We start from the raw sequence: 25,430 nt of genomic DNA, 5'->3' as shown, positions 1-25,430 counted from the left end.
GTATCTGAGATACGGAGCTGTTATATTTTCTACAATTTCAGACGGCAACTTTTGAGTAGCTACTAAAGGAACTAATACAGTTGGCCACTTATCCACTGATGCATAATCTTTTCACCATACTTGCAAGGCTAAACTTAAACTGTGAACACATTTACTTCTTGAGAGGATGGCAAGGGGGACCTATTTAAGATTATGACTGTCATCAAGGGGAAAAAAAAACATTCAGAAGCCAATTTGACAGGAAGCCTACATTCTCATCTCCACCTTATGACCTGATGCGTTGTAAATATCAAGGAAGCCTTACAGAAGGCATCAAAAGTTAGAATCAAATCAATCTACTAGATAGCAAAGCAGTCATACGTATGTGGTCTGTTCAGCCTACACTACTTTGAAAAAATAAAGATTGATAAACCAGCATGTACACCAATGGATGAAGAATAACAGAAAATAATAAGAACTAAACAAATACACCAAATGACTTGAAAACTACAGAAAATTATTTATCAACTGAAGAGCAAACAAATAGCACCTAATTTCAGGAAACGGACAGACTCCACAGGCACGATATTTTTCTACTGATTTTGTATGTCAAACACTAGAAGAGGTTGCCCAGAGAGGCAACAGAATCTCCACCACTGAAGATACTCAAAGCTCAACTGAGCAAGGCCCTGGGCAACCTGCGCTCACCGCAGCTGCTCTGAGCAGTTGGGCTGGGCCAAAAAACATCCCAAGTTCCCTTCTGAGCCAAGTTATTCTCTGACTCTACATATACAGAAGGCATAGCCAATCTGCACAGATTATGTATCACTGCAATATTTCTTCTACTGAACTAAGTTCAACAGCTTTTTAAGTTTAGCTTACAAAAGTATCTGGAACTATTTCTTTCCTGAACAGGTTAAAGGAGGAGTTTAACATGTTTTCTCATTTCACCCTAAGAAATCACAAACATAATTAAGGAACCACTGGGATGATGGAAGGAGGAGATTAACTCTGATGTATGCTTGGTTAAGGTTTAATATCTTGATACTCAGCTGGAAAAAACGTGAAAGGCAAGTTAGGTATACTTTACAGTTTTTAGCCATAGGACTGCTTTGATGAAAAAAAGTTCAAGAATGAAACAAAAGCAAATTAAAGTATTGGTTCTTTCTGATCATTAATGCATCTACCTCGGCAGCTTCCACTTAAAAATAAAAGGATTAACGTTCTTTATCTTGGTAAGAGTACAGGTATACTAGTATTTCTATAGCAATCATCTCAAAGAAACTAGCCTTTACATTCTAGTTATATCTCATCCATGAAATAATGGCTATTCACAGGGGTGGGGATGGGGAAAAATGTTTTCAAGGGTTCCTGATATGCTAACCTATGTGGCAAAAATACAGGATAACTAGTTAGAAACAAAGGCCAAGTAATCCACTAAACTTTTCCATTGAGCTTTTTGATACCTCAGCACTATGATCTCTATTCAAGTGCATCTCAAAAAGATAAAAGTTTAAATGTTTATCCAGTCAAGTAAAGGTATTAAAAATCCCCATCGTATTCCAGCAAGTTTAATAGCAAAATTAAAATGGCAAAAACTTCAGAGTCAATACACATACAAGAGAGTTGTTTAGCTCAGGTTGCACTTCATTAACAGGCCAATATAAATGCCTTCAGACAACAAAGAACTATCACTTTTACCAAAGGAAGGGTAGACGGTTTACTACTAATCAACTGTAATGGCAGACCTCTAGTCTACTAGAGGACAGAGGTATCGTAAACGCGGTACGTTCTTTTCAGAAAAAGAGAAAGGTATGGTTTGCATTATATCAGATATGAAATGACTGAGCAATGAAGTTAAAGAAAAAAATCCACATAATTCTAGGTAACACGACAGAAAATCCTGTAAAAGAACTCTTCTGTCCTCCTCTAAACACAAAACTAGTTTATTACAAATAAGCTAGCTGTCTTTTCTTTAGCACATAGAATAAATGCTTGATTCCACTGACAGGATAATATTCTACCAATGAACTCATAAAACAGTGCAAAAGTGCTCCTCTCTTTTATAAAAATTTATTATTACTATCAGTATCAAGAAATACTCTTATTTCAGCCACAGATTAAATCACAAATGTAGCAAAGGAATAACTCTGGAAAAAGTCGTGAAACTTGCCTCAGGTTTCTTACTGGAGAAATAATATAGCTATATAAAGGATTATTCATAACATTTCAGAAATGAAAAAGTAAAGCTTTAAGCGACATTTTGTAAAAAAATGGTAATAGCATTAGCTAGCCAGGGAAACTACTAAACACTATTTTTTCATGTACTTACAAAAGTAAGTAGTAGTAGTAGACAAGAGTGAGAATTTAAATGCATCTTCTCAGAATTCTGCCTTTTTTCCTCCCTACATTTTGCAAAACAGCACAGTAAAATCATTTTCTGATCTTTATTATGTGTTCTCCTTATTTCCCTCTCTGTAAAGGAAGTGTAATTCTTTATAGCTGAGTACATATAGTTAATTGAAAAAAATACTATAATATTACAATAAATATTTCACTTTGTTTCTATTATTTTTCGTGACATGCATGGCAATCATTACAGAAGGCAAAGAATCCCATTTAAGGGTTCCTTCATTTAGAATGCTTGCCAAATTTCTTTTTGATATTGGTCACCAGTGCAGAAACAGGGGAAACCATGAAAGAGGCTATATAAATCTACTTTGCCAGTACACCAGTACTATTTTCTTATTATTAATACTATCTTGCCACTTAGTGGAGTCTCTTAATGTCAGCTTCACATATGACAAAATACCATAAAATATTGGTTTTAAAATAGTAAGATAAACTCATTTTACTACAAAGGTACATACCTGAATTGCTGAATTCATGAAACACGTATTTCCCAAGTTACTCAGGCCACACAGGCCTGGCTGCTCATTGCGTCTTCCTGGCTCTGAATAATCATAGTTCTTATAAGCCGTATATGATGGGAGACAATAGTTTGAATTTTTCACACTGCAAAAAAACAAAATATCTTTCACAATGTAAATAGGTACTCTCCAGTGCTTTAATACATGCAAGTACTTTGCACACTTAAATGATTTAAGAGTTTTAAAGAACTACTGTGAACACAAAAAGATTTTAAAGAAAAATTTAACTTTGATAATAACATCAGATTTCAATTTTTAAAAAGTCACCTTTGCAAACAACCAAATCCAGATGTACTGTAGTAAGCATAACTATTACGTCCCTACCCCTTTTTGACAGGGGCAGCTTCACAGCTCACTCCATTCTTCATTGCTCCATCAAATTTAATACATTCAGACTTTAGACACCACCAGCAGCAATAAATCATTTATGTCCCTTTTGCTCCCTGCTACTGTAAGACAGTGAGGACAGTGGGAATGGGAATGCAAAGGGTTTTGCAGGTGAGGGCTGAGACTTCCAAGGCCACTGTGGCATCACTGCTTCACTGCATCAGAGACTATTTATAGCTTCCCTGCTAGGGCAGCACAATCCAGCATGCAAACACAGGAAAGGCTAGGCAAAATGCCTTTTAACAACTTCCTTAGAAATTCCTATGATGCATCTATTTGGAAAAACTGGAGAACTTTGAAATAGGTAAAATGGTTAGATTTACAGTAATCTATTTCAGTGGCACAGTCTAGCTGGAGGCCTGCAGCTAGCTGTGTCCCCCAGGGGTCAGTCCTGGGTCCAGTCTTGTTCAATGTATTCATCGATGACCTGGATGACGGCACAGAGTGCACCCTCAGCAAGTTTGCTGATGATACTAAACTGGGAGGAGTGGCTGACACACCAGAAGTCTGTGGTGCCACTCAGAGGGACCTGGACAGGCTGGAGAGCTGGGCAGAGAGGAACCTCCTGAAGTTCCACAAAGGCAAGTGCAGGGTCCTGCACCTAGGCAGGAAGAACCCCATGCAGCAGGACAGGCTGGGGGTTGACCTGCTGGAAAGCAGCTCTGCAGAGAAGGACCTGGGAGTCCTGGTGGACAAGTTAAGCATGAGGCAGCAATGTGCCCTTGCGGCCAAGAAGGCCAATGGGATCCTGGGGTGCATTAGGCAGAGTGCGGCCAGCAGGTGGAGGGAGGTGATCCTGTCCCTCTCCTCAGCCCTGTGTTTACTGGTCATTTTCCTTGCAAAATTCCTGCAAAGCTCATGCTGCCTGTTCCACTTATTCCTAATCCTTCACTGCTTTATACAAGGTATTTTCTGAACTCTGGAGCCCATATTCCCTTCAAGTTCTTTCTGTGGTCTTCCCCTCCCTATCATTAGTCCCTAGTTCATCCATGTGTGCAAAGATTCTCAGGGAAAAATACCTTCTGTGTCTCTTTGTAACTGCAACCTAGGTTGTTGCAGTCAATCCCAACTGCCTTAAGTTGGCAAAGCCTGGTTCTCTCGGGGGGGAAAAAAAAGCATTAGCTCCCAATGGCAGGACTGGGCAACCTCCACATCTTAACCTCCACATCTCCCCCCTGACTCAGCTCAACAGTGCACAACAGCAATATGAAAGTGCTCCTTATGGGTTGCACATATACAGGGTACACAATAAATTTCAACTTTTGGCTCTGTTTGCTTCCCACTGCTTTCTTCCTCTGACTCAAAGATAATACTTTTCATATGATTATCAGAAGAGAGAGCTCTTTTGGAAATTTAGGAGGTGTAGGGCAATAAATAGGCTGAATGTAATTTCCCTGGGGATTTTCACTCCTCCTCTTTTTCCTTCTCCAAGACTTCCATCCCACTCAACAACTGTCACCTTAGGAGGGACACTAGAATGTTAGAAATTGCAGTCAGTGTCTTTCTTCTGGCCATAGTGCATCCATGTGAAAGATTTCCTCAAATTGGCTGAGTAACATCATGATAATTTAATTCAAGATAATTGTAATGCAGATAGATCCTCAGAGTTGGGTTGCTATATGGGACATAAAATTATTCCGAGTTATTTCTCAAAAGAAAAAGCCATTGCTAAGCTCTTCCACCTCCTGTACCTGCCCACAGAAGTACATTTTAGAGGTTCAGAGAACAGGGTTACCACACTCATCCCAGGAGTCATATCTACTCATTTATTTTTCTTCTCATGGAAGAAATATTCCTTCAATTGGTGAAATAACTGTACTACCTGATTTAGTAATTAGACTGGCAATCATAATGGCCCTCAAGAGACTACAGAGAATAGGAGGAATCTGGCAAATCCCTTTTCTTTTCAAGTTAAATGCTGTTCACAGATGCCGAAACTTTCAGGTTTCTGCGGTTTTTTATCAAAAGGCTTCAGACGAAACACAGCACCTATTATGTGTAGGAGACAGTATACATAAGAGTTATTTGGTTGCTATGCATTCTCTGGGGAAAAATAAGAAGAGGGGTATACAAATCAAGAATCCCACCTGCAGGTAAAAAGAATATTTAAGATTCGTTTCCCTCTCCTTATAGCTCTTATCAGTCTGCAAATATCATTTTTTCTGGAAGAGTTATTTTTATTTAAATTACATTTTGCTGCTGGCTTTTTATGCTTTTGAGACTGGACAAAAGCTACAGGATTATTAACAGCCATTAGTAAATGGCTAACAAGGGAAAGTAAACCTAGACCCAATCTATATAAACTTCTATTCAAGCAGAAATACTGGAGGAGAAATAGTTTGCCACAGCCACCCTGCCCCAATCAGCTTTCCCATAAACCTAGAGAAAACAGCCTGTAGGGAAGGAATAACGCAGGAAAAATCAGTGGGGCAGCTTCAGAATAGAGCATTCATGTCCAAGAACGAAAAGGGAACACCACTGGCTCTTAACAGAAATTGCTGCACAATCAAAAAACAAGGCAAGATCAGAGAAAAGAAAATGATCTTAGGACCCTTGAATAGCTGGGCAGAGTTCCTGGAGTAATGAAAAAGTTAAAAGGAGGTTTCTGAATGAGATTTTATTATCCATAAATTTATAAATCTTGGGTTGTGTGTACAATAATTGAAATGACTTATATGTACTATCTGTATCCTTGCTTTAAACTTCAAAGTAGCAATCAGATGATGAGATTTTAATCCAGGGCACTCACAGCATAGCTGGTGTTCTGGGAAGCCTGGAATTGGTACAGAGAGGTTTGGAGAAGCATCGCTATCTTTAGAAACTACACAATGTGACAGTGGAGCCCCATACATCAACAACAGGTGCTGCTAAAAGCCTGTGCGCAGCAAGAATGAGCCCCAGAAGATCCAAATTTTGGAACATTTGCTGAGCTCTGTCACATTTCAGTCACTTCAACATCCTGTCAATGAGTTCTTGTGACCAACCACTTTAACAAAGCCTTAACTGGATTCCATCGATTTTTAGACATGCCTGATGCACCAGGAAAGGCCCGTGCCACTATAATTATAATGACATTATAATCTGTTTAGATAAGATTAAAAAAAAGACACAAACAAACCAACCAACCACTTTCTTCATACTATGCTCCCTATGTGTCAGATGTAGTAAGAAGAAACTGTTTCTGCAGGTGATATATAATCAGTAATTATACTTATTGATTATATATCTAATTATACTGGTATCTTCACCAAGCATGTGAACAAAGATGTCAGTTGTCCATCTTCTAACAAGCTGATGCTACTAAATGACGAAGCATGTCATTTTAGGAGTCTGAAGCAATGGTTACAAATGAAGAAAACAAAACAAAGTTTTTCATTTAAATCCCCAAGGAAAATCCTCGTTCAACTATTTTTCATCCTCTTCTCCCCACATAATTAAAAAAAATACCATATATGTGTCATGAAATGTATTGCTTTATGACAGACATTTCAATAAGACCTAAAATGATGCATGTCTCTCCCTGCTTCTGAATCCACTAACATACATTACGCTAATCCTCCTATTTTATTTTTTCAGCAGGATCACCTACAAAGGCAAAAGAATACCAATGATCAACTATTTGGAACAGTCCATTCCATCAAACGCGTAACTTAAACCCATGTTTACAGAAATGAAGGCTTTAGTCCCGAGAAAATTCGCATAAGCTATTTCTAACAGATGAACAGCTCAACACACAACTAAGCATTTACCCATTTGAGGCTTAGTATCACTCAGAATACTTCCTGGATTAGACAAGTATTCTAAAAACATATGCTAGATAAAATAATATGATATTTTTCAGAGTTTTAACACAATTTGTACTCCATAGGCAAGCTACATTAATCGCAAAAGCAGGCTTGTAACTAGTAGCATTTACTCCTATTACTACACAAGCTAGGTGTTCAAATTTCTTGTGCTAATTATTACTCATTTGTTAGCAAAAAATCAATTTATATATGACTGTTCTTTTCTTTTTCTGCCTTATAAATCAGCTTTGTCAGCTAAAATTTTCTTCTCAACAAATTTTGGTATGTCTTTAAGAGTTACAGCATCTCATGTCCATATGGAGGTGCCAATGGATCCTGAGAGGCCCCAAATGCACAATTTCTCTGTTGTACTAAAGATACAGTGCAATGTAAGAGACAATGAGGCAGAAATATGAAAATTAATTCCAGACAAGGCTGACATAAACAGTTAATTAAGAAAGTAATGAATAAAAAGGTAGCACTGAGTAACAGAAAAGGAGGAGATTTGGGGGAAGAGTGGAAACCAGTTTTTTCCCAGAATGATTCAATATAATTAAATACAGAAATGTATTTTTTCAATTAGCTTTTGAAGCCAAAAATTCTTAATGTAACATTACATACTTTAAAACACACAATCTGTACATAAATTGATGACTTCTCTATTACTGAGCTACTTCATCTTGAACATGCATTCCATAAAAGTGCTGCTAGAAGTTCTCTTTTATTATATATGGTAGTGAATTATAAGGATTTTTTTATACTTTTCATTTTAGACTTATTATAATTAGATTACTGCATTGTAAGGAAAAACACATACTTCTGCATTGAATTTCTGCCTTGCCCGACATCCAGATACGCAGTGTTTTGAGTTACAAGAGAAAAATAGCTGGTATTTCACAACACTACAGAGAACATGCTCCTACTATCCAGTTTCCAAATATTTAAGTTATACTTAAAGGCACTTTGAAGGATTCAAATCTGAATGTTGTATCACTTCCTCTTAAGCATTCTTTTCTGTTGAAAATCCTCAAATTCAAAAAAAAATTAATTCAACAGAACATTACATTCTAAAAATTCCCATTTTGGCTTCAAAATAAAACAAACAAAATCAGTAAACCTAAGTGAGAAGAGTGTTTTTAAAAGCTGCAAGACCTGGCAACAGGTTTCATAAGTGCTTCCTAAAAATAGCTACAGCATCACTAGGGAGATGATAACATATGTTAACACAAAAGAAACCCCAAACAAAAAAGTCCTTACCGACTTGATTTAAAATCTGGTCTCCCTAGAAAATAGTGATTGTTAAGCTTTGCTTTAAGGCATTACAACTGTCTTTTGCATAAGCAACGGGGGAAGGAGAGATTAGTTCTCAGCTAGAGGCTCAACTCCAGTCAAGTAATTTTTCATACAATCATAGATAAAAACACCACGTTTATTGTTTCTTCTTCGTCTTCTTTTTTTTTTTTTAATTTACTACACATTCACACACAGAGTACAATAGACTGCAGTTAAACACATGGATTTGAACTGTTTAACAGTGAGAGTTGGGACTACTCACAATTGGTAGAAGCACAAGTGACACTTCACCCCTTACGAAAAATCACTTCTGATAAATGCAGTATTTAACTGGAAGATATTGTATAAGATATTTAATATTTATATCACCTTTTTAATATTTAACATCTTCATGTTTGATCACAAAAAACAAGTTCAGAAAATATTAATTTCAATTTGAATGGTAAGAATAAGCCTCTTCAATTTCCTCAAGCTTGCCTTAAAGATGGATGCTTTCTGGTTTTAAGCATTTGAAAGATGTTCCAATATCTGTTAAAGTGAAATAATTCCTTATTTTTCTATATTCAGCAACTTTTTACGGTTGTGTACAATAAAAAGGATCACATGAAAAGTTGGCCACTGGATTATGAAAGCGCTTTTTTTTTTTTTTTTGAGTTTTATCAAATTAAGCAACCCACATACTATATACAACTTTTAATTGCAATATAAAGGAGAAAACCCTTAAAAGTGAGAAGTCTCTTACTAATTCTCTACTCTGTAATACTAATTCTCTCAAGCACACCAGTCGCACACTGATCTTTCTCAAAACTCGAAGTGGTAGACACAGTAGTTATATTACTGATGATTAATAGAGATATCACTATGAAAACAATTACAGCTTCAGTTTTAGCGGTCTCAAATGACTGTGCAATATCATATATGATGCTGTAATACCTTAGCATCAATCAATAAGAAAAAACCTGAACACCTTAACTCAAAGTAGTTTATACTTATTTGTTGGTCATCTCAGACAGGAGGATAACAATGTTCGCAATACTCCGTGTTTTTAACATAAACTCTGAATAAAGTCCTTGTATCTTTCCTTATGGCGCTCACCACTCTTTTCAGTATTTCATCTACTGAGGACTGAAATCTACCGAACATCTTCAATTGGAGTTTCATGTCCTGACACTATGCAATACAACACCTACACTATAAATTACCAATCGTTAACAATTTACAATCCAAATATTACCAAAAAACCTCCAAATGCCTAACCTAATAACTACAAAACAAGGAAATTCCCTTATGCCGTATTTGGGTGATTCAACAAAGGAAATAGTTTTTAGGATATATTACTTACTTTCTGTTGTTCATGTTGTTATAATTATTTGATAGAGATGGAGAGATCTTTGGTAAAGCTGAAAAATTCGATGCACCTGGGGACCTTTAAAAATATGAAAATGATGAATTAGATAAAAATGCTGAGATATTAAAAACTATGAAAGAAAGCTAATAAATGAACAATACACATAAAACAAGCAAGAAAAGGGTTTTTTTCCTTTAAACTCAGCTAAGCACTTAAGACAGCCAGGACACGCAACTCTCAGAATTTCCCTCGAAAAGCAAAAATACTTTACAACACTTTAAACTTGCATATCATGCTGAAGAGATAGCTCTATTAAAAACAAAACAAAACCCAAACTCCATGGTAGTAAGAATTATTCAGTTCATAACACGACTTACAGATTTGTTGTTGTTCTGAAAAGTACAATGTAAAGTTTCTAACACGGTAATTTTATGAATTTTTCATTTAACGACAGCGGGTGTTAAGAGGAACTAGGAAAATGATAAAAAAAATGCTTACTCCAAGGTTAGTTTAAAAGCAGCATGAAACCACTTAATTAAAATCGTCTTATTAACATTGTTATAAAATTTCATGGTATTATGCAGATTATTAAGCAAGCTTTAAAACCTCTTTAGCCAAATGTAATAGCATTACCACTCAACCCCACTGCATAAGCCTATTTTTAAATATAAGAATATGGAACATTTTAATCACAAAAGACCCTCTGAATGGAGCAATTAAATACAATATACAACTATCTTGCAGTGTATTTTTCTTTTCTACATCAAATCCTACAAATACTCAGGAGAAAGGGTCTGAATGCTCAAAGTTATTGAGGTACCCTCATGCTTTTGTGAGGTGGACCCTATGCAGCTCCAGCTGGGTAGGATCAAGCTCCAGCTGTCCGTGGAAAGCTTTGAAATACATCTCATAATATTAAGCCAGCAAGAAATTAGGCAGGCTCAGGATTTTTTTTTTTTTTAAATACATTTCAAGAACTAAAATCTGCAAAAAAGGTATTTTCACTCAAATGTACTTTCCCAAATACATTTGGACATTTATTTTCAGCTTCATGTTAATAAACCTTTTCCAAAAGAAAATATGCAGTATCCATCTGTGAATAAAGATGCATTTAATTTTTTTTAAATATTCTGACCAACATTCATAAAGCTTTTCTGTAGATTCTGCTTAACAATCTAAATCCTCTTCTTTGAGCAATATTATCCTTCAAAGAAGTAAAATATACAGAGTATGTCCACAAGAAAGATAACATTGAAGTCAGTTTATTCCCATTTAAATTCAAGGCAAAAGTTAAATTATGTACATTAGTTATTTTAGAAGAAGCTATTTTGAGTGAGTCATTTGGAACTGAAACTTGATATTGACTTAATTTTCAAAATAAATTTGAAGCTACTACATAAACCAAATCCAAACAGAATATTCTTTTAATATTAAAACTTTGATGTACAATAACTGATGCCTAAAATTTCAAAGTAACCAGAATAAGCTATACAAGTCCAGTTTTCACAGGAAATGAAAAACAAATTTGATCCTTAAAGAACAGGACAATCAGTAGATTTACTGCTGGTTGTGAACTTCTGTCCACATGCTAAAACATCTACTCAGCATTTGCTATCAACTACAAAGTGATACTGACACAAAAAACTTAAGAGAATCCTACTACTCTGAGGCGCATAGCCTTTCTACATGCCATACGGCTGCTTATGTTCTTGTTCATACCACTAAGTCCTGCATATAGAGATGTAATGTAGTAACTCTTCCTTGCATTTAAATATATAAAAGCTATTAAGATTTTAGATTAGATTTTTCTGTTTTTAGAAAATTAAATCAAATTGTGAAATGTCTGCATTGCTACACTATGTATATCTCTTGAGGGCATTTTAACATCAGATAATAGTTATGAAGTATTATAAACAAACATTTTTATTGTAAAACAAGACAGTACGTAAGAAGAGAACCCACAGCAGTATTTTTCTACACCTCTGTATATTTCAATATCTGAGGTAAAAGTTACTCAATAAATTGAATACTCGCATATATTTAATGTTTATTTAAAGAGTGGTACGTTTGGCATTCTTGTAATCAATTCTGAAGAAAGAATCTACTGGATTCTGTCAGTTAATCTAACTGTCAATCTCACTGCATAATTTTCTTATTTGAGCCTTTACTAGTTAAATCAGATTATGAATCGTGAATAATACGATCAACTAATACTTGAGTTAATTCTAGAGTTCCTCGAATTATTAAATAAGTTAGAGTTGTGTGGACTTAAGGCATGCATCATGATTCAACATACCATATTAGAATTTACAGACTTTAAGACTATTTTAGAACATGATCACAAGGAGATATTTAAAGTTTAATGATATTTTGTTTTTCTCCACCTAATTTTACCTTGTTGCAAGAGAAAAGCAGCATTAACAATTTGTTTCATCATTTCATCTCTTAAAATAGGAAAAGTAGTAGCAATGATGAGAAATACAACTGGCATTCAACATCCCTATCCCAAGGTTGCAAATATCTATGTAGCATCACGATATAGCTGACCACGGAACTCAGAACTCTGTACCAGAAGACTGTCCCTCCTTCCTTCCTTCCTTCTAGTTTGGGAAACAGCTAGATCCAGACTCTACACTCTCCCATGGACAAGCTATCAGAAAGGCTCTGGGTAGTAAAAACAGAAAGAACAATTCTGCTCTGAATTTCTGTTTGGTATGTACAGAAGACTCTCTATGGTTTTGACTAGAGTTCCTTGTCTAAAGTGCTTCCGTTTTATTGGTGGAGCTACCTTTACATTTAACACATCCTTATGTGTTTTTTTTTGATAACAGTAAAATGAAGTATGCTCCCTGAGAGGCCAAAGACCTGCTGTCCCATGTCCACGTATCAACTACCAAGCAATCTTGACCTCCCATTGTCAATAGTAATCATGACCTCAGTCTACCACTCTCTCTAACCAGGCTTTCAAGCCACCCAATGCATTTCACAAATAGCTTATTCTGTTCATCCACGTTTATAAGCACCTCTTCGTAGATATACACATATGGCTCCCCCTGAACACCTACAATCAAGTAAGCAATGGAAGATGACTATCAAAATTAGAGAGAAAGATAAGGGAAAAAAAAATCTAGGTGCTGCCATCCCAGTTAACAATTTTTCTAAAAAAAATAGAAAAATAATAACAAAAACTGCTGTCAGTGGGTGATTATGTCACATTACTCCTGTAATAACGGAGGCTCTGCAACATCTGAGAGGAATAAAGCTACTCAGAAGCGTACATGGCTGAAAAGTCTGCTGAAGGAAGAAAAAAAAAAAAAAGAAGTAGAAGACAGAGAGGCTAAGAAAGTCAGCAGCTTTTCAAAGCCCTGCTTTACTTCACCGAGATGAACCCCTAAACCAGGGACCACTGAAAAGGAGGGAAAGAAGATCAAGTATACCTATTACTGCATGCTTCTCTCCCCCACTCCCCCAACTGTAACCCATTCTTCACTACAGTTCTGGCTTGATTTCGTGTTTTACGCTGTCCTTTATTTCAATACATCTTAGAACAATTTTTAAACCTTCACAAGGCACAACAAAACGTATGTTGTTGCTTCAGACATTCTGCTTTTGGCTAAGAACAACAGGATACAACCTAACGAGCTGTATACATTCTTGCAGCACAATGCTGTGTGTCAGGGAACACTTGATTTCCACACTGTATTTGGCAGTCATTTTTCTTGTCTTTATTGCTAATAACTGACCAACACTCCTTTCATCAGCAAGAGGCTGGCACTATATAAAAAGCATACAGGCTGAATTCATAACTGGAAGTATAAGAAGTCTAGTATACTAAGTCTAGAAGAAGATCGCTACATCAGTATTAATAATTTGAAACAACTGTAAGAGTCAAAGTATATTCTCCCTCCAAAAAAATTGTTACATACTTAACGGAAAAAAAACCTGCAGCACCAACACAGAAACATCTGTAATTTTGCCCCAACCCAAATCTACCAGTAGTGTACTGGATAGCTGCAGTTCATCTGGTTTAGAGCAGATCTCTAAACAAAAATTCTGAGACAATATACAGAAGAATGAGGCAAACTAATGAACAACATGAAATTACTTATGCTTCAAAGATTTTTGTTCTAGACACTCTCACTCACATCATTGGCTTATTCTAGAGAAAGTCCTAAATTAAATAATATCACCACGATATATCTTCTTTGCCTAGCTCATTCAAGTTTTCAGTCCAATTCAGAGCTGGCACAAAGATTTGAGAAACCAAAATCCAATGCATAAAAAGAACTGCAGTTAAGATCAAGGTTAAGACTCTCTCTGCATTGTCTAGGGCAAACAATTACTTGTCTTTCCTCTCTTAAAACAGCCGGTAGAGTAGGATAGTAAATTATAATGCAAAAAAGATTCAATATTGCTTTAATATATGTAAAATATTACAGGCTACAGTGCAGATGCTAGGCACATATTTCTCACTATCAGTAATCCATGTGGCTAGACACACTTGAACATGGGACATGGACATACCTAACTTAAGCCTAATCCAGATCTGATGCTCGACACAAAGAAATATCCGAATACACACACAGCTATTGAAAAATTCCTTCAGAGGAGGCTATTCTGTGAATATCATGTCCTAGACAAATCCTGATCAATTGAGGAAGGCCAGAAAGGACAACGGTGATGAAAAACCTGTCCTTTTTTTTTTTTTTTTCAGCAAATGAAAGTTGATTATACTGTCCTGAGTTTACCACAAAAAGTCACAAAGAAATTTAAGCTAGTCCGAAATGAAACCATTTGCCTAATCAGCAAGCAAAAGGTAAGAAGGTAAAGGACATAGCAGCATGATGACTGAGTATACAGAAAAGAGGTACTGTAAGGTAAGCCATGACATTAACTTACAGTCTGTCCATTATCCTACGTATCCATGCACTGTGCCCATACTTTCACCCGTAACAAATAAAGTAACTTATAGTCTTTTCTGGATATAAGTAATACTCTTGGAAGACATCAGGTATACCTGATCACTTGCAGTAATGTGTATGACTTCACACACTCATATGAATGAACAGCTACTGACTTGACAAAAACCATCAGTTTGAAACTCTGGCAGTAAAAAAAAAAAAAAACACACACACACACACCACACACTAAATGGCCTAGTTTCTCATATGCAAGAGAAGTAGGACAGCAAACCAAATTCTCAGCATAGCTGGAAAACAACATCAGGAACTATGTAACAGACAACTTTGAAATATGTACTTTTGTGTATTGCACTAAGCGATCATCAAAAACTCTGGTGAACCTGGTGAGATTGCACGAAGTTAAACTTTTGTCTCATTAACTTTATGGTTAATTTACTCTATTTTAACTCTAGTAGCGATCCACAGACAATATGTAAGTACAGACAACATACCAACACCATTGCAAGCAGAGAACAAATCTTTCCCTCCTTGATTTCCGCCTTGATTTCCAGCTGTTTAATATTTTACCTAGATTATATTTTCAACATTTCAGGTAAATTTTTTGTTTTACTCTTTCATTCTGTCATATTCTTTATGCTTACAGATTATGCTGAGTTTTCTTTTACTCATCCAGCATAGCATATGCACAAAGGAGAGTCCTGAACGAGTATTTTTCTGGGATAAGGTCCATGAAGGTGTGGTTAGAATTATGCTGATACACAATTTAGCTGTTTTAAAGCTAGCTTTAGTATGTTTACCCAACTATGGTGTAGGCTGTTCTCAAAAAACCCCCCAAAAACAAAAAATCCACCACACCTAAATCAGTAGTTATTTATATCTCTTTGCGTGGCGGGGTGGGGGTGGGGAGGAGAATGAAAGGTTGGTATCTTAACATTCAGCAATCAAAATTTTTTTGATGCTCAGGGCATGCATTTGTTGGGGTTTATCAACCCTGAGTTATTTGATATCAAACAAACATGTTTGTTAAAGCTAACACAAAAACATCTCTGCTGTACGTTATGAACATTCAATGTTTACGCACGTGGGCTCGGACACGTGGTTATCATAGTCTAAGAAGTAATTATGCATCAGCAAACTACAGGCTGACTCTTTGGGTAGTGGTAGGAAAGCTTTGCCAGCTCTCACTTTTATGATTTAAGACACTAGGGTTAAGTCCCCAGTTGTCAGCTCTATTCTCTGCAATTATCTTTCTTACAGCAAAGAAAGTAGAAAAACACACCTATCTGCACATTAATTGCTTTAGGAAAAACAAATTTTAAATCTCTTGCTGAAAAATAATACCTTTCATTCCAGTAAGCAAATTTAGTTTTTCTTTTGAAGTACCAGGGATGCTTTTTTTCTTAAAAAGCTTAGGATAACAAGCATTAAATGTTTGAGTAGAGATACACAGTTACCCTTTCGGAAGAGCATGAAGGTATCTTTTATTCATAAATAATACTTTACTTAAACGCCATAGGGACCTAGCTCGGCAAATAAAAACAGATCAAGTAATAGCGACTTTCTAAGATAAAAAGGTATACAGTTCTGAATCAAATTTTTTTCTTATAAAAAACTTAATCATGTGACAAATGCTATAAGAAAACATTCATTATTCCAAGGAGGAAAAAAAAATAAGAATGTGTCTAGTCTCAAATTCTTATATGGTCAAACAAAGTCAGTTTATTCTCTGTTACAAAAGGGAAACGGCAACAATTGTTACAGTTTTTGGCATTGTGCAAAAATTTGCTAGCTATTTTATTAGGATGATTTACTCCAAAGCTATGTCTAAAGACGGAACAAGCCAATCAGAATTAAATATATTACTTTTATTAAGATATACACAGATGTAGGACAGATTAATAAAAAGACTCTTATATGGCGAAAAACTAAAAACAAATAAGTATTACTGAAGAATATGATGAACCAACAGATTTAATACTTTTTTTAAACCTAGCTTTCTACAAAAGCAAACTTCTTTCTGAAATCAGAAGGAAAAAATATAAATAACTTCTTTGTACGTGTCTTTACCTTGCTTTTACATTTGCACATAAACAGGTAAGAACTTACCTTCGAAAGTAAAACTGCTTAAGCTTTACTAGCAAAACTGCTTAAGTTATTTGAACTACAATCTTTGATTTTTGACATCTTAGTTGAAAACATGCTCTTAAGACATCCAAATAATTGCTTTTCTGTCTGTGGAATAATCAGCCCTAGACGGATCCAGATATGAAAACTGTTCTCTGCACTCACATTGCAAATTTTAAGGATTGGGATCAGAGCAACTAAGCTACCAGAACAATTGGGATCTCCATGTTTGGATGAGTTTGCCACATATATGGCATTTATGAGACAGCTATTCACAGAAAAGTTCGCATAATACAGTTTACTTCTGCAGAACCACCTATCAATGCCAAATAAAATCTATTTTGGGAGCAATGACAGTAAAGACATTCCAGGGGAAGTCACTATCAGGTCCCTAGAAACACTTTCACAGAAGCCAAACTTCCTGAGCAACAAACATCCCGGTAGCTACTATAAACAGCTGATATAAACAGAACCTCTCCGAGGGCCAAAAATCCAGCTATTCTCAAGATACCAAGCCAAAAGACTGACCTCGTATGCATTCTAAGAACGCATCTCATACATTCAGATACTACGAGACAAAGGACATTTTAAGTGGTGTTAAGATGTGAGACAGTAGCAGATCTGAGTAGATTTAAGAGGGAGTTTTACGGGGATGCTGCAATTACTTGCAAAATTAAGTAAATTCAGAATTTAGAGCAGTGAACATAAAAGAAATTCAAGCACTGACAGGCTTGGACATAGAGCTGAAATTTTCAGTTGCACAGCAGGGTCTCTAGTCCTACATAAAACTGATCTCAAAGTTTAACTTGTTTCCTCTGATTTTCTTCACAAAAAAAAGAAGGTTGTTTTGGTATGCCAATAATCTTTTCACTTATACTGCTTCATAACAGTCCTGAAGATCAGATAATTGGAATTGTCGTTTTCCAAGATGTTCCTTCCTCTCCTCAGCTGAGGCTTCAGTTTGGCCATTTTCAAAATAAGTAAGTTCTTCTCTTGCTGTATAAAAGATGAATACACCTTTAATATGTTTCTCTTAAAAACTGCCACTATTCCACGCTTGCAAGAGAAAAAAGTTGCCAAAGGACATAATCAATATCAAGATCACTATTCTGCTTCAACTATCAAGAAAGAGGCAGGGAAAAGTATCACAAACACAGCATCGTGCTATTTCTCTTTTTCAACTGACACCATATAGGTTGTGCTGCAATTCAGAGAGACCTCGAAAGGCTGGAGATATGGGCAGAGAGGAATCTTAGGAAGTTCAGCAAACGGAAATACAAAGTCCTTCATCTCGGTAGGTACAACACTTGCACCAGTACAGGCTGGGGACCGACCAGCTGGAAAGTAGCTTTGCAAGAGAGGACCTGGGGGTCCTGGTGGACAAGTCGAACGAGGGCCAACAATGCACCCTTGTCGCAAAGAAGGCCAGCAGCATCCTAGGCTGCGTTTGGATAAGTGTTGCCAGAAGGTGGAGAAAGGTGATCCTTCCCTGCTATTCAGCACTGGTGAGGCCTTATCCGGAGTGCTGGGTCCAGCTCTGGGCTCCCCAGTACAAGCGAGATATGGAGTTACTACAGCTAGTCCAGAAACAGGCCACAAAGATGACTGAAGCATCCATCATACAAGGAGAGGCTGAGAGAGCAGGGATTGTTCAGCCTGGAGAAGAGAAGGCTCGGAGAGACCTTATCAATGTGTATAAACACCTGAAGGGTGGGAATTAAAAAAAGGCGGAGCTAGACTCTTCTGAGCAGTGCCTAGTGAAAGGACAAGAGGCAAGGAACAAAGCTGAAATATGTTTTTTAAAAAATACATATGTATATTTTTTTTTTCCCTGTGACAGTGATCAAACACTGGAACAGGTTGCCCAAAAGAGTCTCCATCTTTGGAGGTATTCAAAACCCAACGGAACACGGCCCTGAGCAACCTGCTCTAGGTGACCCCACTTTGAGCGGGGAGGTTAGACTTGAGGACCTCCAGAGGTTCCTTCCAACCTCAACAATTCTGTGATTCTATAAGACGCTTAGCTGATGTTCTGAGACAACCTTGTCCGTTTCAAGCATTATAATTCTTTCATATCTGCCAATATTCAATATTTTGATCTTTCTAAACATGGCATTGCAGTCCCAGGCCTAAGGATTAATAAAATTCACAGTATGTACTCTTCTAAAATAAATACTACAAAGAACCAGTCTCAGCACGGACTAGTGCAGTATGTGTGACCAAAGACAGGACTGTAGGAAGGTGTTTGGGGGGTATACTATTAGTGATGACAAACTACCAGTAAAATAATGCTACTACTAATGCATCTGACACACAAGACTCAAAAGCATTTTACACTTTTATTTTAAAGATTTACATCTGTTTCATAAAAATTTTAAATAGATGTAAAAACCTGGCCCCGTTACAACTTGTTGCTAGGGTATAGTTTCTTCTACTTAATTTTGTGAACCTTCTGTTACTACAATGCATCTGCATTTTTCCAATCAATTTATGTTTCTGATAGCTGCCAAACCTCAAAAAAATATACCTCGGTTTAGTTGCAGAACCATTCGTCCTCATTTGCTGTTGTCCAGATAAGCTTTCAGTAGTGGAACTCTTAGTTAACCTTTTACTTTTCCCAAAATCATTTTTTCCCCCCCCCAAGAGATATTCTTTAATTTAAATACTACTTCTGAATATCTTCCATACAATGGAATGAAAATTTGGCAGAATAAAAACAGGTGCCATCACCAAGAATATTTTCCTACTAAAACTTTCGAAAGGAATCAGGACGTTCACTATCTATTAGCTTTCAAATATGCCTTTAAAATTTTGACTCAAAATTTATATTTCAAGGAGATACTCTCCAAGGCCAGACAGTAAACTTCAAGTATTCTGCAGCCCATTCTTTTTGCTGCTCTCCATTCTCTCCATGAAATAACATCCTGTTAAGGAAGGTTATACTGTTCATACAAAGCTTAAATTAGACAAATCAGATTTCACTAAGCAACTTAACATAAACTGGTGCTCCTAATGAAAGTGTTGGCACATAAAATGCCAGAGATTAAGAATCTCTGTCCTTCAAAGGATAAGAGATGATAATATGAAAATGTTTTAAAACTACAGTGAACCTCATTTATATGAATTCCAGATGTCAAAATAAATAAGAGGAACTTAACTTTTTAATGAAAAATATGCTTCAGAACCAGATAACAAAGGAAAAAAAAAACAGTTAACTATTTGTGAGGCGGAGATAAGGTCATAAATCTACCAGGAATTAGTTTCAATTGTTGTTCAAAATACATGTAAACAATGAACAACACAATTTAAATTCCGGAAAGGATTTTTTAAAAAAGTTTAGCCGATTAAATGAAAAAACAAACAAAAAACTTCCCCACATAAGGCATTTCCTACTTGCTTGCCACTATCAAGATGCTCCGGATAACGTCAGCAGAAAGAACAGAAAAGAAATAACATCATATTCTTAACTGAGGACAGCCCCAACAAAGAACAAAGGTAACCTCCTGGTAATACAGACTGCAATTTAAAAAAACGTCTGTGTGTAAATATTGTTCTCTGGACATAAAACGATAAACTATCTATGAGAATATTAATAAAAATACTGATAAAACACACATATCTATGTTCTCCTAACAAACGTATTATGCTTTAAAACAATAATTTAAAATAAGCTAAGTTTTATAGTTTTCTACCATGGATTTTTTTCTATTTTTAAACGGAACAAAGCATATCACTGGCTGAAGTCAACAGAATTATGCAATTTATACGTAGAAAGCCATCATTTTAAATTATGTTCTACAACGTTTAGTATTAATAGAGTATTTTGCGTGTTTCCAGCTAAGACTTTTAAAAGTTGATTTTCAAGATAAAATATCACTTGCAAAAAATAGTTGTTTTCAACGTAAAATAAGTGAAAATATTTAAGCTACATCAAGCAACATGACTCAAATTCACAACTTACTTAGGAGTTGAAGGACCTCTTGGCCATGTTCCATCCTCATTCTTCTGTTCTATCACCAGTACCTACCACAAAAAGCAAAATAAAAAAACTGAAATAAAAATATCAACAGATTGCATTCTGTTCCTTTTTTTTTTTAAATGGGTTTTTAATGGGTTTGCCGACACATGACCAAGACAGAAAAGACTGATGTTTAAGTCACAGTTCCCTGAGGTTCAAGAATACACCATTCAATTACAAGAATTTCCTCTTGCTCCAGTTCTTTCCCCCAGGTTTGTGTAACTTTGGGAAAATCATTTATTATTTCTGTGCTTTAACTCCACACGGATAAAATGGCAAGTCCTTACCTGTCAAGAATGTAGTAAGAATTCAGTTAAAGAGACTAAGATTTGAAGTTACCATTACAGCTGGGATGCCATTTAAGCATCTAAGGTAGACAAACTATATTGTCTGTTCAGTTTAGTTCATAACAGATATTTTCAGAGTTTGAGGACAAAGCACTACATCAGTTAGAAAAAGAACTGCAGGGTTGAAACAAATCTATGAACCTGTACGAATCGCATGTCTATACAACAGCCCTGTTAAGGAAGGGGCATTCCTGACAGAATTTTGCCTCATACGCTATACTGATGGAACATATTTGCTGCCTTGATATCTTTAAAATAGTACCATCTGGTTACTCCTGTATTCTCTGCAAAAGCATTCATATAATATTTATTTCCCAGCAGGACAGTTGGCTAACAAAATTCATTTAATTCAAGTTGTTACAAGTATAAATGGGAGTACGGAACACTCAGTTCTAAACACAGGCATCAAGTGCCATTTGAAACGCCGTGGGGTATTTGAGGTATCCGGCCTGGCCTGGCAGATATGACACAGGACCTACAAAAAGCTCATGCATTTCTGGATTGACAGCTTGAAAGCTAGGCAGGACAGCCTAGATCATCTGAATGGCAATTAGACTCCAAAATTTAAGCAGAATCTAACTCTTAGTTTCAAACGAAACTCATTCTGCATAATTGTACATCCATATTTCAGGGTTATAACTAACTGCCAAACCTTGTCACATTGTGTCAGCGTATAGACACATAAAGGCATACCCATTCACGCATGTACTAATGCTTAAAACCTGATGCGTAAATCGTGCTGCCACTGAAGATGAAATCACATTTCACTCTGCACACGCTAACACAAGAAATCTGAAAACAGTTTTCTACTATGACCACCTAAAAACCTGCAAAAGAGTAGTTTGCTATCTTCGCTCATAAGTGCTCTAAGATAGCCAAAGCTTCCTTTCGTTGGCCTTCCGAAACTACTAATTAAAAGGAAGAATTAAACTTAAGAGTTGAACGGAACCCTTAAAAGCTCACTTCAGAAACCAACTTGTGAACATTAATTCAGTTTCAAAACATTACTTTATTTACCAATCACACACAGAGTTTGGTATTAGGTGGTAAAAAAAGAACTATTAGATTAGATAGAATCTGATAGCCAGAATAACTATTACTAGATAAGAAGGCTCAATAAGAAAAACAACTGCCTCTGGTGTGTCAGCAAGTGCAACTGACCCAAACAGATACGGTATACCATGACATTTAGCGTTTTCAGAAACCGTGGTTTTGAATAATATTTGTTTTGCTGCAAGTACAGATGTTACCTGTAGATCTTTTTATGGCTAATTTCAGGTCATGCATGCTTCACAGTTAATGTTTCACTGGGATAGAGGCAATTTACAAGTTATATCTTTGACACAAATCTCTCATGGAAGACGTGTGCTCTTACAGCAGGACCTGCACATTGTGAAAATTAACTGTGTTAGGATTTAAGTGTGAGCAGCATGAAGCTAAAAGGGCACAGTGTTTCAAGCTGTTATTTTGACGCACTGATTTTTTACCTTCCATCCCTTGCAGCTAAAGCACTGCATCATTACTACATCAGGTAGGTTAGTGTTAAGCATTTTAAGGCAATAGGAAATATTTTAATATAATTTCACCTGCAAATATTGCCATCAGATTTCATCCATTCATATTTGTAGCAGGACTGCATAAGCCATGGCAATTGAAAAAATATCCAACTGGATTTGAAGACTAAATAATACAGAATCAATAGAACGATCAGAAAAGTTACTCTAACAATGACACCCCTCAAATTATCCAGTCAGTTCCCATTTATATTTGTATAGCTTTAACTTCCAGTATTTGTTCCTATATTAATCTGAGAAGCTAAAAAAATTACAAGAAATCTTCCCATAAAGACTTTTACGTCTTTATGGGAAGAATTTTTGGAAGACATTTTTAGGAAGATATTTTTAGATGATGGTAAAGCAGGTTTTCTAGCTCTTTAATCTCTACAGGTCTATCTGAAACCTTTTCCATTTTTCTTAATTATTTTCTGAAATCTGGACACTGGAATCAGAGCAGAAGGATTTCTTCTTCTAGAGCACCTAAAAAGTTATTCAAAACTTGGTTTGCAGGATAGAAACATATCCCAGATCCTAGCAACATTTCAGGTTTTACCAAACTCCTGTCAGCAATGTGACATTCACCAGGAGAACGAAATTCATTTTTAATCCTGAAAAAGCATATAGAGATAACCTTTATTTTGATGAATTTGTTTATAAAATCCTGTATCCCAGACACAACCTATTAGGACAGGCGGTAAACTTCATTTAAAAATAAGGAAAATTCACTGAGGACAGTCACGTTTTCACGTGCAAGAAATTAACGTGTACAAAAAAAGAAATGATATTACATAGTACCTGTCCCTGGTATAAACCAGCGTCTTGTATGGTACTGTCTGGTTTATTCAATGGTTCAAAAGTATTACTCATGTATTTGTTCCACAGTCTGGTCTCTTTTTCACCTGGAATATTGAAGATTTTTCTTATCTCTTTTTCAATTGTATCTGTTTTGGAAGAGAAAGAACAAGTTTAGCATTTCAGTATACAAACACCATGAGGTTGAACGAAGCACAAGAATCACCTACTCTTTTCTTACGTTCAGAATCTTGATAAACGTGTGAAAATAAATATGCAACTACATCATGTGGTAGGAAAAGCAGGAATTTGCTAGTTGGCATGCCTTTAAGAAGATGGAAACAATCAGAGGACTATTTTATTCCTGCCTGATTCTCCTTCACCAGACTGCTCTGGCAAAGCAGACCAAATAAAGACAGGTACATAAATAACAGCTGAAAGGATCTACACAGGTATCCACCTACTCATTCCCCAAAGAATATGGTAACACAGGAAGGTAGATGGTTGGCAATGACTAGAAGTGAGACTGGCAGCAAAACTGGGGGCAAGGAAGGCAAGTAATTCTGTTCCCCTCTCCAAATCAATCCCTTAGGGGTAGTAGAAGTGTGAAAACCGATCATTCACCACAATACATATGCCTAAACTCTAATTTGCGCACTCACAGGAAAGAAAGACTCCTCTGTATAACTGAAGTACATACAATTACTTAAAAAAGATCATGAAAGATCTGAGATCCCTGAAAGAGTTAACATAAAAAGGTTTAACAGCTTCTACTCCCCAGAAACATATTCAGCGTTACATAATTTGAGGTAGTATAACTATCATCTAAAAGTGGAACTTAAGAAGTTAATCATTAACTCCATTCTCCTCCTGCAAAAGTGAAGCTTATGAAAGCGTTCTTTAATTTGAACTAATATGTCTAAAGTCGCTGCTACATCACAGTAACTTTACTTAGGTGATTTTAACTGGTCCATTCATAGAGTCCAACCGTCAACTCTCATAACAGCTAACACAGACAACAAACAAAGACTATAGTAAACAAACTGTACAAGTTGTATTCCTCATGATCACTGAAAACCACAATAAAAATGGGGCAATATAAACTCTTTGGAAGATGCTCCCCAGAAGTCTCAGGATAAAAATGTCAGTTTTTCAGCTCCTCTAGCATTCCCCTCCTGCCTCACCTTTACCTAAAACTTATTTTTCCTTCTAACACCTCTACAACAAATACAAAGAGTCGAAACAAGATCTAAAGCTTAGATGTAGCTTGTAAAAATCCAACTGTTGGCTTGCGAAATGCATGACACAAGTGGCCAATATAGTATTTGTAGGCAACTGAATGCCAGTTCCCTTTATACTAGTTAACTTATGGTTTTAGCGTGAAAGCAAATGCGTAGATGATATGTAGCAAGGTAGGTGTTATGAACAAGGCAAGAGGCTGCTGACCAATTTGAATTTTTTAAAAAAATGACGTACTGTCTACATCAATTATCAATCACTTTAAATCATTATACTTGAATAGAAGAATAAATTTACCTAGCAACAATCTTCCAAAATATTCCAAATTTGTCAATCACTTTCACTAGAAAAATGAATTCTACAAAATATATTTTTTCATTATCTTATTAATACCATGATACATTAAGCATTTGACCACTGCAGTCCTCATTCGTAACAAGCACTAAAGTAACACCTCCCGTATCTTCTGTAAGAACTGTTACGAGACAGGAAGTATTAGTCCCATCAGATGACTACACAACAGACACATACGTTCAAGTCTCTGGCAAGAGCATGTTTTGCTTGGCCGCTACGCTACTTGGAGACTGTGAAACTGAGGTATCTTTAATACACTTATACTAACTCAACCAACGCACACATAATCCTCTACCCCTTCCCACCCTCTCAAGAAAGTATCACTGAAGTTTTGGCTTATGATACAAAATGAACAC

General features: G+C 36.1%; 1 protein-coding gene across 2 annotated transcripts in view; it reads right to left on the bottom strand.

Annotated features, from left to right (window-relative positions):
* Positions 1-25,430, bottom strand: part of USP15 (ubiquitin specific peptidase 15) — a 66,028-nt gene that overhangs the window by 15,587 nt on the left and 25,011 nt on the right. For both annotated transcript variants that reach the window (XM_068934313.1, XM_068934321.1), the window contains exons 5-8: positions 23,485-23,630; positions 20,730-20,791; positions 9,717-9,800; positions 2,850-2,994 (exon numbers count right to left, since the gene is read on the bottom strand). In XM_068934313.1, coding sequence (XP_068790414.1) covers positions 2,850-2,994; positions 9,717-9,800; positions 20,730-20,791; positions 23,485-23,630 — 437 coding nt within the window. The remainder of the gene's footprint in view (positions 1-2,849; positions 2,995-9,716; positions 9,801-20,729; positions 20,792-23,484; positions 23,631-25,430) is intronic.

This window comes from Struthio camelus, chromosome 1 (genome assembly GCF_040807025.1).
Source record: "Struthio camelus isolate bStrCam1 chromosome 1, bStrCam1.hap1, whole genome shotgun sequence".
Taxonomy (NCBI): domain Eukaryota; kingdom Metazoa; phylum Chordata; class Aves; order Struthioniformes; family Struthionidae; genus Struthio; species Struthio camelus.
This window is presented reverse-complemented; position numbering and strand designations above follow the sequence as displayed.